The sequence below is a fragment of the Acartia tonsa genome, chromosome 4 (genome assembly GCF_053477335.1).
Source record: "Acartia tonsa isolate MP-2025a chromosome 4, ASM5347733v1, whole genome shotgun sequence".
NCBI classification, from domain to species: Eukaryota; Metazoa; Arthropoda; class Copepoda; order Calanoida; family Acartiidae; genus Acartia; species Acartia tonsa.
The window spans coordinates 42,147,570-42,161,741 of record NC_137263.1 but is presented as its reverse complement, the minus strand read 5'-3'; the positions used below and the strand labels follow the sequence as shown (position 1 = coordinate 42,161,741).

The following is a 14,172-nucleotide window of genomic DNA, read 5'->3' as shown; positions in this document are numbered from 1 at the left end:
GCTTATTGCTTATTTATAATTCAAAATGTCCGCCCGTTCGTCTGTTGGCTAGAATTAGAGGAAAAAGTAATTTTCTCATTTGCTATTCAATGGCTGAAAATTGTGTTAATATTCCCTATATAGCTTGCCAGTATGGACCTTATCTATTGGTCAGTTCGTTCATCCAGTAAGAGGGAAGGAAATGGGGTAAAAGGGTTGGATAATGTTAATGATCTATTTCTTGTTAAAAGCCAAACTTTTCTACAGTGGGGGTTGATCTGTCCATCCATACCTCCCTTACAGGTAGTTCTTATAGCCCTATCACCATGTCGTTAGTATGTCCAAATAAAATAACTTTTATTTAAGCTATTAAATGACATAATTACAAATTTTTGCTGAAATCTTAATAGTTTCTCTTTTAAGTGCAGTTACTCTTTAGTAGAATTGATTAATGTTTCTCTTTTACGGATTTTGTCATCCTTGTTAATGTTATTTTAAATGTTTATTTTATTATCTCTTCAAATTCAGCTTGTAATAAAATTAGAGAAATGAATGCCTATGATTCATTATGTACTCCCCCCCCCCCAGTCTCTCTCTCTTTCTTTCTCTCACTCCCCCCCCCACCTCTCTCTCTCTCTCTCTCTCTAATTCCCCCGTTCTCTCTCGGTCTCCCCCCTTTCTCTTTATATCTCTCTCGCTCCTTCTCTTTTTCTCTCTCTTCATATATACGTTACACATAATGATTCGACTTTAACATTTTGCGTTAGAATATCTGTTTAATATATATTTAATCAGTAATTATTAGTTTTGTATTTACACCCAATGTAACAATACACGATTTAACGTTTTGCTCCAATTTTTTTATCATATTTTAAAGATTGAAATCCTAATATTCTTCATTTCAATTTATCGTCCTCAGAGGGTTGAAATGTTTAGTTTAATATCTGACCACATTACGGGAGTGTCGCATGAATCATTTCTTTTTAAAACTAAGTTTTCTTAGATTTACTATATTATAAATTTAAGTTTTCTGTTTTATGAATAGAAATCAAATACTTCAATGTTATTAAAATAGCAACATGAATTAAAAAACTGAATTTATGATGCTAAAATTAGAATAATGGGTCTTAACGTTCTGGTCAATGAGAATTTAATAGGGATTATTGGAGCACTTTGAGTTTTATACACTATACGTTTGGAAGATTCGAGCTCATATATAGACGTTTATTTCCTATATAGATCTGTCATGGATCTTGATGCAATAAAGCAGGCCGTTTTGTACATGTTAAAAATTGGAAGATTTCATTAAATAAAAGTTATCGCAAATATACTTAGTAAATAATTGTTTATAGGATTCTTCTAAACGTTGAGCATTTACTCTTTGACTTTGTCATGTGTAAGTCAAATTGTGAATTAAACAAAATACATTCTAATAAATGCAAAAGGCTACAATTATAAAACTTTTCTTATAACTATTAACCACATGTGTTCACTTCTGTTCAGGTTGCCATTAAACGGATGAAGCGAAAATATTACACCTGGGAAGAGGCTATGAATCTTCGCGAGGTTAAAAGCCTCAAGAAGCTCTCGCACGCCAATGTAATAAAGCTGAAGGAGGTGATCAGAGAGAACGACACACTCTACTTTGTATTCGAGTACATGAAGGCAGGATGGACAACTTTCGTTTTCAATAATTGTACGATTTCAAATTCAAAATGGAGAACTTTTAGAATTTCAACATCTTTTTTAAAGCTAAGAAATTTTAGTTCTTATATGGATATACGAAGATACACTCACAAATTATTAAAATATCAATTGCATGTTACGTTTGGTTTGGTAAATCTTTTTAATACAAACATTCTTACAGATTGATGGAATAGAATCAAGTATCAATATTGCATAAAAAAGACTAATGGGAGATTATATCATAGTAACATTACATATATAACTAAATACATTCTTAAGACAGGCATACATACATAATGAAAAAAATTAACCTTAAAAGAACACAAGTTTAGCCAGAATAATTGTCAATAATTTTTTCTGCACACGTTTTGTTATGGTATATTTTGGATTTAAAGATAGAGGAATATAAATGAAATAGACAAAATTACATTCAGATTGCAAACAGTTAAAAAATATTGTAAAATTCTTACAAAGAGTACAAACTATGAAAATGAACCTTGACCATCCCCCTGCAGGAGAACCTGTATCAGCTGATGAAGGAGAGGTACGACCACGGTGACAAGTTGTTCCCAGAGAGTGTCATCAGAAATATGATGTACCAGGTAATTATTTCAAGGTCTCTAGTATGACGAAGTATAAAGTTGGAGCGAATAAGGCCTTTCTGATGCAGAAGTGTTAGTCTATACCACCGAATTATAATTCATTAGCGGCTACGCCCCCTAGAGGCCTCTAGGGGCATTTAAAAAAAATATTTTTTTTTGGGGGGGGGGGGTGGTTGGTTTTCTAGGGGCAAAATCTCTTGGGAAGGCGGTGGTACCCTTTCCCAAATAGTTTTAAACATTCCCAGGACCTACCTAAGAGGTACCCTGTAAAGTATAATTATATCGTTTTAGCGGTTAGCAAGATCATTCGGTACAAACATACAGACAAACATCCTGTTAATTTATTATAAGGATTGGTCAAAGGGATCAATAAATATTTTACTATTTGTTATTTAGTAACATGATAATTACATAATTAATGATAAGGAAAGCTGTCTTGAAAAGTAAATTGCATAACTGTCGATGAAACTTTTCGATTTGTTTTTGTGGACGTTCTTTTACGACGAAAAAGGATTAACGCACTGATAAAAGGAAAGGTAAATTTGTAGTAATATACAAAATAAAAATAAAAAAACTTCTATTTCTAACCTTAATTCTAGCTCTATCCTACGGTACTCTATCCCTGTTTAGTTCTTTTAACCTTTACTTAACCTACCCTAATCTAAATAAGCATAAAAATACATTTCTTCAAATAATTTGTGATTTAGGGGAACTGTATTGAAAGAATGGGAAAAGGTTTGAAAAGTAGCCTGAAACCTTCCCTGCGCCCATGCAAAGCTTCCTTAAATGAAGAACTCAGTCGGTTCAGTAGTTATTAAAATATTAAGCTTCATACCAAAAAAAAATTACTACTTTATTTTATAGGATACATTTTCCATATTCCTTTACCCGATGGATAAAAGTTTGCAATTTTGCTGTACTTTTACAAGTCATTGCTAAGCATAAAATTATAAACAAAAGTTGCTACCCCCCCCCCCCCCCCCTCATCCCTACCATCAGCTTTTAGTCGATGCAAAATATTACGTTTTCTAAATAAATCTTAAGGACCATTTTTCATATTTTAACCTTTAAGAGATTACGTATAAAACATAAACTTTTATAAAATGTTTTTTGTTAAAAATTGTTTTACAGATTAAACAGAAAAAAAGGAGAGAATAAACTGTACTTTCACTGCCTTTGGTAGCTTAGAATTTAAGGTTGAGTGGATTTGAAACAGGTTAATATCCGCTGGATTAGAACCAGTTCTCAGCCATCCTGAAAAATCATGTATAGCCTCGTATTACACACAATATTTCAAAAAATTCGTGAATTTAATAACAATTTTGTTAGCTCGGGTCTTTGGCCCCTAAGGTCTATCAAAACTGAATTTAATCTAATAATTAAAATTTTTTATTTTGATATCCGCGGCAAGCTCTCTTTAATACAATGCGATGAATAACAAGTATTGTTGAAATATCTATAAAAGAGAAAATGTACACTGAACGACATTAAAAATCTATATTTAGACAAAGAAAGTTAATGTGCGCTGTAATATGACATTTACAAATGTATCATGTTACTAAATTTTAACTTTTCTTTCTTTTGTACCTAACTTTATTATATTTATGTAATATATATGTAAGTCTTATTTTTTCTCGTATTTATTCGAATCCGGTGGATAGAAACCGGTTCTCATCCATACGAAAAAACTATGTCTAGCATCGTATTATATACAGCTTTCTACGAATATAAAAATGTACAATCATAAGATTAAAACCAGTTTTTTTAGCCGGTGCCTTTGGCACCTCGGGGCTAAAAAAACTAGTTTTAATCTTATAATTGTACATTCTATATCCGCGGAAAGCCGTTTATAATACGATGCGAGAAATAACTATTCTCGTATAACAAGGAGGAATTCAGTTATAATAGCAGATGATCGGAAGGACTAACAATAATAGATTAAATAATCATAAAGTAGCTCAAAATAAACATGTTAAAATGACATAGTAGTGGTCTTTCTCGTTAAAATTATTGAGTTGCTACGCTTCAAAGCATAATTTGGTGCTATACTTCGATTCTCCAAGCAAGGTTTAAAATCATTAGGCAATTTTAACATTTAAAAAATATGGTAATACTTTGGCGCATTCCTTGTTTCAAAGCCCTTACTTTTACAAATCAGTAGAATTTTGACATTTTGTACGTCTTGAAGTAAGTTTTATTATATTAAAAATCAATTTAAAACCCCCTATTTTAAACATTTTTTCGTCGTGCGCCTTAAGGTAATGCAATGATCAATTGTAACGACAAACGGACATACAGGCAGATTCATAATTTGTAAAAATATCTTTATGTGTAGGTGTTGCAAGGGTTGGCCTTCATGCACAAGCACGGCTATTTCCACCGCGACATGAAGCCAGAGAACCTGCTGTGCATGGGACCCGACCTTGTCAAGATTGCCGACTTCGGCCTGGCCAGAGAGATCAGGTCGCGGCCGCCGTACACGGACTATGTGTCAACAAGGTGGTACAGGGCACCTGAAGTACTTTTAAGAAGGTAAACTTTGGCTTTGAATAAATCTTTGTGGACGGGGTACACTATTAGTCCTACGTTATTGTATCTTTGAACCAAATTTGTTTACTTGTGTTGTTACGTGGCTAAACGTTCTACAAAAGACCAAACTCTTTGATTACATGAACTTTGTCTGGAAGTCCTAACTGTGCATGGTAATGATTTGCAATTGTATTGGGCTAAGGCATTCCCCCTACTCTAACTATTAATTTCGCATCTTACACAGTAACAGTGGGAACACTATAATTTACCCTCATTTAAAAGTAACAGGATGCGGGGTGGATAGACATAACATTAACCAACACATCTCACTAGCAGAGTAGCTTCCTCTACAAAAATTAATTAAAATTTTTTCAAGTTTAAAGTGTATATTGGATATATAATATACATATATACATACTCATAGTGAACACTAGCATAAAGGATAAGACAATGGACGATAAATTAATAAACATCCCATTCTCTAATGATACCACAAAAATACCGATTTTGTTGATTTCAATTATCGGTTGAAACGTTCGGACACTGATAGTTTTTACTATCCAACCCAAAATTTAATAAAAGTCCCGAAAGTTTTTAAGCCATCGAATGTGAGAATATGTTTTTGAAATTTTAGGGACCAGCATAATAGTTTTGCCGAGTGTCCCCTCCCTGCCTGGTACCTGGTACAATGTACATGTACTTGTGTGTATGCAGTTTTTGTGCATGTAATAATGTTTATAGTTTCCAAAGGAACTGCAATAAATCACATAAGCAAAAAATCTTACAGGAAATATAACATTTACTAGCGGATACGCCCCTAGCCTCTATGAGCTATGTATTCGAAGAGGTAGAGAGGGGCTAGGAAAATATCTTAAAATCATCCCAGGACTTACAACTCAAAATAAATTGCCTAAAACCATTACAGGAGCTATGAGAAGCTTTTTTAAAATAGAGAATTCGATAGGTTCAGTGGTTGTTGAAATCTTTAGCTACAGACAAAATTGCCGTAATACTTTATAAAATAGGATAATTACTTCTTTTGGACGCAACCCAATCTTTCCCACTTTTGTATTACTTTTGTAGGAACATGATTCCAGTGACGTCATATTTTTCTTTCCCGAAAAAGGGAAGGGGGGAAGAAAATCTCTCAAAAGAGATGGGGAAAACCCCCTTTTCTCCCATCTCTTTTTTTCTTCCCCCCTTCCCTTTTTCGGGAAAGAAAAATATGACGTCACTGGAATCATTTTCCTACAAAAGTGGGAAAGATTGGGTTGCGTCCTTCTTTTGATGGAATGTATGTATTATTTCTAACCACTATTATGGACAAAAGTGAATATTTCTTTCCAATCGAATAAAAGATGGAGCGAAAGCTCATCATATAATTGCTATTCTGTTGATTGTTAATATTGTATTCACACCTAAGTAATGTTTGAGTATGCTCCAATATTGAATATCTATTCTACAAACATAGATCCAGAAGCGTACACAAGGGGGGTGTATTTATCCCCCTGGCATAATTTTGGGAGTCCCCTACACATCACTCTTGACAGGGGTCTACAGCCCCTCCCTTTTTTGTCGAGTGAAAAAAAGTCACCCCCGCCCCTTAAAATTATGGGGGTGTGGAAAAAATTAAGATTAACTGAAATCATTTATAGATATAAAATAGCAATTTTTTAAGCATGACGAATAACATACAATTATATAAAAAAAATATAAAATATAAACAAAAAATTGAATATTCATTTAAAAATATTGTTTTCTCTAGTATATTCGTTTTTTACATTTTTTGTTGTTGTAATTTTATGAATTTTAACAAAAACGATCAATTATTGGGTTTAAAGTTGGAAAATTAAAAATTTTAAAATGTAGCGAAAAGTGTAGCGAAGCATTTCTGTATCTGGAAGTATCTTTTTTAAAAATTATTATAATAAACATATTTTTATTGAATAATTGTACCTTATATCTTGTTTTCTGAAAGAAAATCTTTAAAATAAAAATATTTTTGTCTTTCATAGAGACTACAAATGCATTTTTTCATCAGGTTTTATTACAAAAACAAGCCAAAAAATTGTAGAAGAAAAATTACAGTACAAGTCTAACATGTTGGTTGGTTGTCATTAGTTAACCTAATCCAAAACAGTAAGAAGAAATTTCCAAAGAACGAGAAAAAAAATGATTTTAAAAAGTAATTAAAATATGTGTCCTTGCTTATCAAAGGTGTGTTGATAATCTTTCATTGATGATAAACAAAGCTATCCCTCTGTAAATTTGAATTATTGATGAAAAGTTCAAACCAACTAGCAAAATTCACACGTTGCAATCGTTATAAATTTTTGGTACCAATGTAATTTTGTAATTTACATCCCAATATCCCCCCCCCCCCCACCCATCAATGGAATTAACTCAATATAAGAGTTTAGAACATTTAAGTTTGGGGGTTAAAGAGAATCTAAATATAATTTAGTTTAATAAAGTTGCTGGACATATTATACAATGTATATGTATATTTTGATCCTTGTAGTTGAACCAACATGATGTCAACAAGTCATGACCTAATTGCCTAGTGTCTTTTTTACTTTAAATGTATTTGACAATATTACCTCTCTCCCTATTTCGTTTGCAAGCGGTTACGCCCCTGGAGACTTTTGTGGATACTTTAAGAAATTGTGTTGGTATAGGCTATTTGGTTTTTAGATTTAAATCTTTGAATGGTTTTCGGCTATATTTTTTCCCTTGCCTACCCCTTAGAATACAAAGCGTCTAGATGCTAGGGGCGCATCCGAGGTAATTCATATTGACTTTTTGGCATTAGAAAAAATCAGAAATATTGACATACCGATCACATTATTACTACATACTTATGCTAATAAAAAATTCACAATCATGGATAGAAAATATTTTCTCAGCATTAATAATCTTTTTTTTATTTAACATATTTTTTTGTATTTTAGTACGTTTTACTCGGCTCCAATTGATATCTGGGCTGTGGGCTGTATCATGGCAGAACTTTATACATTCAGGTCAGTAAACTATAGTACAACAGGGCAAATATAGATTAATAAAATTAATAACTGGACTATTAGCTAGGTATCATGGCAGAACTTTATACATTCATGTTAGTAATACATTGTTTGATGAGTTTAGTAAAATGTTCTGCAAAAGAGTATATTGATATATCTATGTTTTTTAATTTCCAGCTTTAGATATAGGTATATAGGCATTTACAATTGGAGGTAAAGTGGTGTTTACACCCATCAAACGTTGGAAAACAGCATTTTACCCCAATAAAAATTTTAAAATTACGTTAGATTAAACCCCTAAATTTACCCTTTTCATAATAAAAGCTTGGACGTCTCAACGTGCTTGCTTTTATCTATTCTGGGGTATCTCCTGGGAAAATTTTATTGAGCTTTCACCTTAAAAAAAAACTTGGTTATGGTTCATGAATGGAACTTAACGCAGTTTGACATTAGGAAAATGTTTGATATCATTTTTAATCATAGACATTGTCTCAAATTTGCAACCTTCTTGTTTTAAAAAGAAAAGTTTCCTTAATAATGACGAAGAAGCTTTATATTGTAAGTATTGAAAAAAAAACAAGGCATATAAATTGTAAATTTAGTAATTCTAAGATACATAGGTGCTTTTGTTGATCACAATGAAGGTGTACATCATTTATCATCTTATCATTTACGATTAGGGTAGGTCGAATTTATACATTTTTACCTGAGACCTAAGCGGGAACTTGCACTTGCGTCTGTTTCTGTACCAAGGCATTCCCCGTACTCTATAACTATTTATGTCGCGCACCTGACATAGCAGCAGTAGGAAACATTTTTAACGCCTTTAGTTATGACGCGGTATTGGGCCGAGATTCGAAGCTATCACCTCCCCGACAACGAGCGGATGCGCTACTTGTTAGGCCACGGTTGCGGGTAATTCAAGATAGAAAGTTACTGAGTTGCTTTACTGGTCATAAATATTTATGTCTACGGAAGTAAATTAAAGAAAAGTTGGACCATTAAGTGTAATTATGTACGTCAATAGCGATAGGTAGATAGACCTGTTAGAATTAGAAATAATAATTTTGTCGACATTAGAGCATTTAAGCGTTATAAGCAGAAAGAGGGAGAGGGGACAAGGTGCTGTTTATTAAATTTAGTCCTCAAAGCTTAATAATACCGTTTTGTTTTTCGTTGGCTCAATAACTTTGGGGTCTTTCACTGAATTTTGATTAGTTGGTCCAATAAGTTGAGTGTCCAATAGTTTCAACCACTAATTGTAGTCTACAAAAGGGGTAATTTTAAGTACCATAATTGGGGATGTTCATCAATTTATCGGAGTAAAAAAAAATAGTTGCGCTATTTTTAAGTAAACTGTTTTTAAAAGCGAAGCTTTTCTATAATTAGGGTCGGTCCGTCCGTACGTCCGTCCGAGATAGATAGCTTTTATTCGTTAATTTAGGCAGGTTAGAATTGTCCTATCGATTTCAAATTTTGCAAGATGATTCCTGTAGTAGTTAGGTACGATTTAGAAAGCGTAGCAACTCTATAATCATTACCAGAATGTCCGTACGTCCATTTTAAACATGTTGATTTTTCTACTTTTTTAACAACAAATTTTTATGTGATCTAGTTATCCGTTTGATCTGATTTTTTGTATATTGATTCATGGGACAACAAAGAACAATAGTATAAGCGAAGCAACTCTATAATCAAGTCCTAAAAATGTAAGTATGTCCAGAAACATTATCCCGTATCAAGCAGTTTTTAAGCAAATTTACTTACAATTTTGCTTCGACTGTTTCGTTTCTTTTATATTCTGATTATTCAGTTCAGACACTATACAAGTGTTAATGTCCGTTTGTCTTACCGTTTCAGTGCTTCGCTTTTATGGATGTTGTCATCCTTGTTTTTTTAAAGTTTGATATGATCCAGTCCGTATTTACACCTTAATTATACCTTTAGTTGAACTCAAAATAAATATCGATCATTTAATACACAAAGCTATAAAATTATTTTATGTTTTCATACATTAATATTTTATGAGTAATAAAGCCATTATTCTTTTTTTTTTTAGAAATAAGAAAATAAATTAAACAGATATTCAAATTATAACTAATGAATATTGAATAATTTCCCTCAAACAGAAAGATGATAATTTTTTATTCTTATTTTAGGACAAGTATGTAAGTAATTTAGGTTAAGTAATAAAGCCACGCGCAAGGTTCGGACTCTCATTGTTGAAGAATTGACCTTTGCAATAGAATAGCTTTGTTGCTTTGAAATTTTCTGCAGAAAATTTCACTTTAAATTTATGTTTATATTTAGGAGGGGAATCCCAACTGAAGGGGGTTAAAATTTGCGCAAAGCGCACCGAAATTTTTACCCCTTATCACAAATATTTTTCTGGGGGTAATACCATCCCATAAAATTTAAGAGGTGACGTAAGCCATGTTCTAATCATAGAGAAGTAATATCAGAGTAAAATAATAGAGGGGAGTGGGGTTACATAACTGTATGTCCCCACCCCGTAGACCCAGTGCTGACTTTCAATTGGGTTTTTAAATATCAGCCAATAGCATCGTAATTATTAACACAGCCAAGTCGCTACAAAAGAGCAGAAAGCAATTTGTTAGTAAATGAGCAAGGTCCCCAAGACAGGGGCCAGGTAGTTGTCTGGGTTATACATCTATACTTATTACATTTATTGTAGTAATTAACAAACAACTGAAACGCATTTATTTGCTAAAGCAAGCTGGCAGTTTCATATTATGAATTATTATTTTTATAAACATTTTTTTCACTCTTTGTCTTTATTATTGGAAAAAACACTGGTGGAAAGCCCTGACAATGTTCTTGTACAGGAATAAGTATTGTGAAAAACAATTTGCATAACAAGTTGAATTATACCCACAAATCGACTGTAGCAAAACACGTAGCGCATACGCTCAGGGATCTAAAAGGGATAAGACAATGGCCGATAAATTGATATACATCCCCAATGAGGATACAAAAATTACCCCATATATAGAATAAAATTAGTGGTTGAAACGTTCGAACACTCAACTTAATTAACCAACCAATCAAAAGTCCCCAAAGTTGTTTAGCCAACGAATATGAAATTATAAAGAATTTATAAAACGTTGGGGGCTAGTGTAATAAACAGAACTATGTGTTCTCTCTCTCTGGTATCCGCTAGTCATTATTGAGGTAATGGATTCGAATCTCGGCCCTAACCACGTCAGAACTACGGAAGTTAAAAGCTATATCTACTGCTGCTATGTTAGAAATGTACAACATTAATAATAAAAGTAGGGAAAATGCCTTGGCCCAATCAGGCGCAATTCTTAGCAATGGACAGTTAGGACTTCCTTAAAAAGGTCGTGTAATCAAAGGGTTGGTTGTATGCAATAGTTGTTATATTGGTGCCTCGTAATCTACTTTAAAAATCTGGTTTCAGAGATATTAATTATGTATTATAGGATGGACAATTAATGATAATGAATTTCAAAATCCTGGCCCCTTATTTTAATTTTTTAACGTGTTTCTAGTCCCTAGGCCTGCATACAGGAGTTTGCCTAAACTTGTACCCGACTGAATTCAATTTGTTCATGAGAATACTTAATTCTATTTGTAGTCCAAACTAAAACTCATTACAAAATACGCAATTTTTTACAATTATAACAATTTTGTGTTTTGTTCTGTTTGTATAACACTTATCTACACAGTAATTTAGTTGTGTTTTTAGGTAGGTATTTGTTTAGAATTTCTAAAACTGCTAGTTTATTTTGACAAGGAAGTATTTAGAATTTAAGCTAATTTAGAAAGTTACTTTAATGTGCCCTTAAATCCAAAACCCCTCAAAAAAAGAAAACTTCATTTATGGTAAACTTAAACCCAACTAATAACATCCCTAAAAGAAATACTAAGATTCTTTGAAAATTCCTTTTGTATATTTGTATTTTAACAGTCTCATTAGGGATCTTAAGGGATAAGACAATGAACAATATATTGATATATTACCCAAATTATGATTAAAGTCTGTGGAGTGAAAATTTAAAACTGATATGGTACTTACTATTTTCAGGATTAAATAAAAGTTCTCAAAGTTCATAGGCCAACCAATGAGGGAGCAGCTGTTTATAAAATTTTGGGTACCAGTAAAATAAAGTCATGTCTCCTCCCTGTATGTTGTAGGTTTTTACAAGAGTAACAAATATACAATTAGCTCTACTGTTTGTTTCAGACCTTTATTTCCTGGTAACTCTGAGATAGATGAGATATTCAAGATTTGTTCCATACTTGGTACGCCGGACAAACGTGACTGGCCAGAAGGTACGTGAATCGACTACCATTCAATTTATTGTTCCTGTAGAGTAGAGACCCTTACCCCTAGTTATTAATAGTGTGCCGGCTTTTCTCGTGTTCGAGTCTGGTCCCAACCATATCATACTAGAAACGTTGAAAATGGTTCACTACTGCTGCTATGTCTGGCACGTGACACTAAGAGTAAGAGTGGGGGGAATGCCTTAGCCTTTAATCTGGCGCAACTTATTACCGTGCAGTTCAGGTAAAACTTTCAGACAAAGTTTGAAAATAGTTTCATGGACATTCAAAACTGACCTACCGACCATACTTATGGAGAAACTTTGCTTTGAGTAATGGATTAAAAATAATATTTTTATTTGTATATTTTTCTTAGACAATACTATCACATTGCATGATTAGACAAGTTAAAAATTTCTAGATGAGTCACTTGTATGTATGATACTCTGTTAAACTTTGGCAAATATTATTATACCTGACTTATGAATTCTAATTTTATCAATTTTTTACAGTTAAATTTATCCCATTTTACAGGCAAAAACAATCGGTGATTTCCCTTAACCACCTAACTTGCCAAGCACGAAAACTCCCACCCCCTTATTTTGAAAAAAAATTGAAAATAAGAGGGGAGGGTGGTATTTTTTCAGTTTTTTTTAATTACTCATAGCCAGGTTAGAATAGATTGTATTGGGTTAAAAGCATAGGAGAAAAACTATACCCCCTTATTTTCAATTTAATTAAAAAATAAAGAAGGGGGATTCATTGGTTGATACGAACTTTTAGGGAAAGCATCAACAATTTACTGAAAGTTGTTTTTGCCTACTTTTGACTCAAGTGGAACAAAAATGTGAGTTAGTGAAAATTGAAAAAATAAATCAATAAAAATATTTATTGATCCAACTTTAATATTTATATTACATGAATCATGCGGAATATCTTATCTTTAATATGTTGTCTATGCGTTAGGACGAACTACATAAAGAATATTATAGTAAAAATAAAAAAAAGAAATAAGACTTCAAATGACAAATAGAATTGCTTTAAAAAAGCGATTAAATCAATAACAGATGTTCATGAGTAATTGTAAAAAGAAGCACAGAAGAAGAAAAAAACCAATAGGAAAGAGGGATAAGAGAAGATACAATGTAGTGTAGATGGTCATTAAATAGGGGAATATTTACAAGAAATTTTTGAGCTTATCTTATATATCAGCTGGGCTAATGGGCAAAATCCTATAAATAAGTCTTGCAAATTAAGGAAAAACACCCTAAAACTATAACCTTTCTAATATTAAGGCCACAAGTTGGCGGCCGGGATGAACTTTAAGTTTCCGCAGTTTTCTGCAACCCCGCTGCACACCATCATACCCAATGCAAGCAAGGAGGCCATTGTCCTCATGGAGAATATGTTAAGGTAAAATTTGATTTGATGAAAGAAAAAATATTATTCCTATACCTCATTCATGAATAGTGGATTGAAGTTAAAAACTGATGCGTATAGAAGTGTATTGGCCATAGGAGACTTTAAGCGGTAACCAAGAACTTTCTTTCGCTTCACACAGATATACATCCTGTTACTTTCGTATATTAGATAAATTTAGTATGGTTTTAGGAATTTGGGAGGTTTAAAGATACGTGTCATACTGAAGATTGGATAGTGAAACTTATAGGTCCAGGGGAGATGTATAAAAGTATACATAATATAATATAGGGTACCTTCAAACTCCCATAAGAAATTGCCCCTTACTTATCGTAAAATATCTTAAACGGCTGGGATGTTCGTTCCACAATTATCATAGTTTTAGTTCCTGACAGGTTCGGTCTTTTTGGAGGGGGTAATTATAATTTTTTATTTTAATCATTGTTTTGGGGGTTGATAATCAACTCTTTACACCACTTCCTGGTTGGTGTAAAAACTAACACGTGTTTTATCTTATTAAGATGGGATCCAGCAAAACGGCCGAGCGCCCAACAAGCCTTGAGGTATCCTTACTTTCAACAGGTATTGTTCTTAATATTAATTAAATGTTTATCAATGTTGCTTCTGTA

General features: G+C 32.7%; 1 protein-coding gene across 3 annotated transcripts in view; it reads left to right on the top strand.

Annotated features, from left to right (window-relative positions):
- Nucleotides 1–14,172, top strand: part of LOC145317283 (serine/threonine-protein kinase MAK-like) — a 46,370-nt gene that overhangs the window by 30,361 nt on the left and 1,837 nt on the right. For all 3 annotated transcript variants that reach the window (XM_080158294.1, XM_080158295.1, XM_080158296.1), the window contains exons 3-9: nucleotides 1,483–1,644; nucleotides 2,181–2,267; nucleotides 4,603–4,799; nucleotides 7,748–7,816; nucleotides 12,045–12,133; nucleotides 13,420–13,537; nucleotides 14,065–14,125. In XM_080158294.1, coding sequence (XP_080014420.1) covers nucleotides 1,483–1,644; nucleotides 2,181–2,267; nucleotides 4,603–4,799; nucleotides 7,748–7,816; nucleotides 12,045–12,133; nucleotides 13,420–13,537; nucleotides 14,065–14,125 — 783 coding nt within the window. The remainder of the gene's footprint in view (nucleotides 1–1,482; nucleotides 1,645–2,180; nucleotides 2,268–4,602; nucleotides 4,800–7,747; nucleotides 7,817–12,044; nucleotides 12,134–13,419; nucleotides 13,538–14,064; nucleotides 14,126–14,172) is intronic.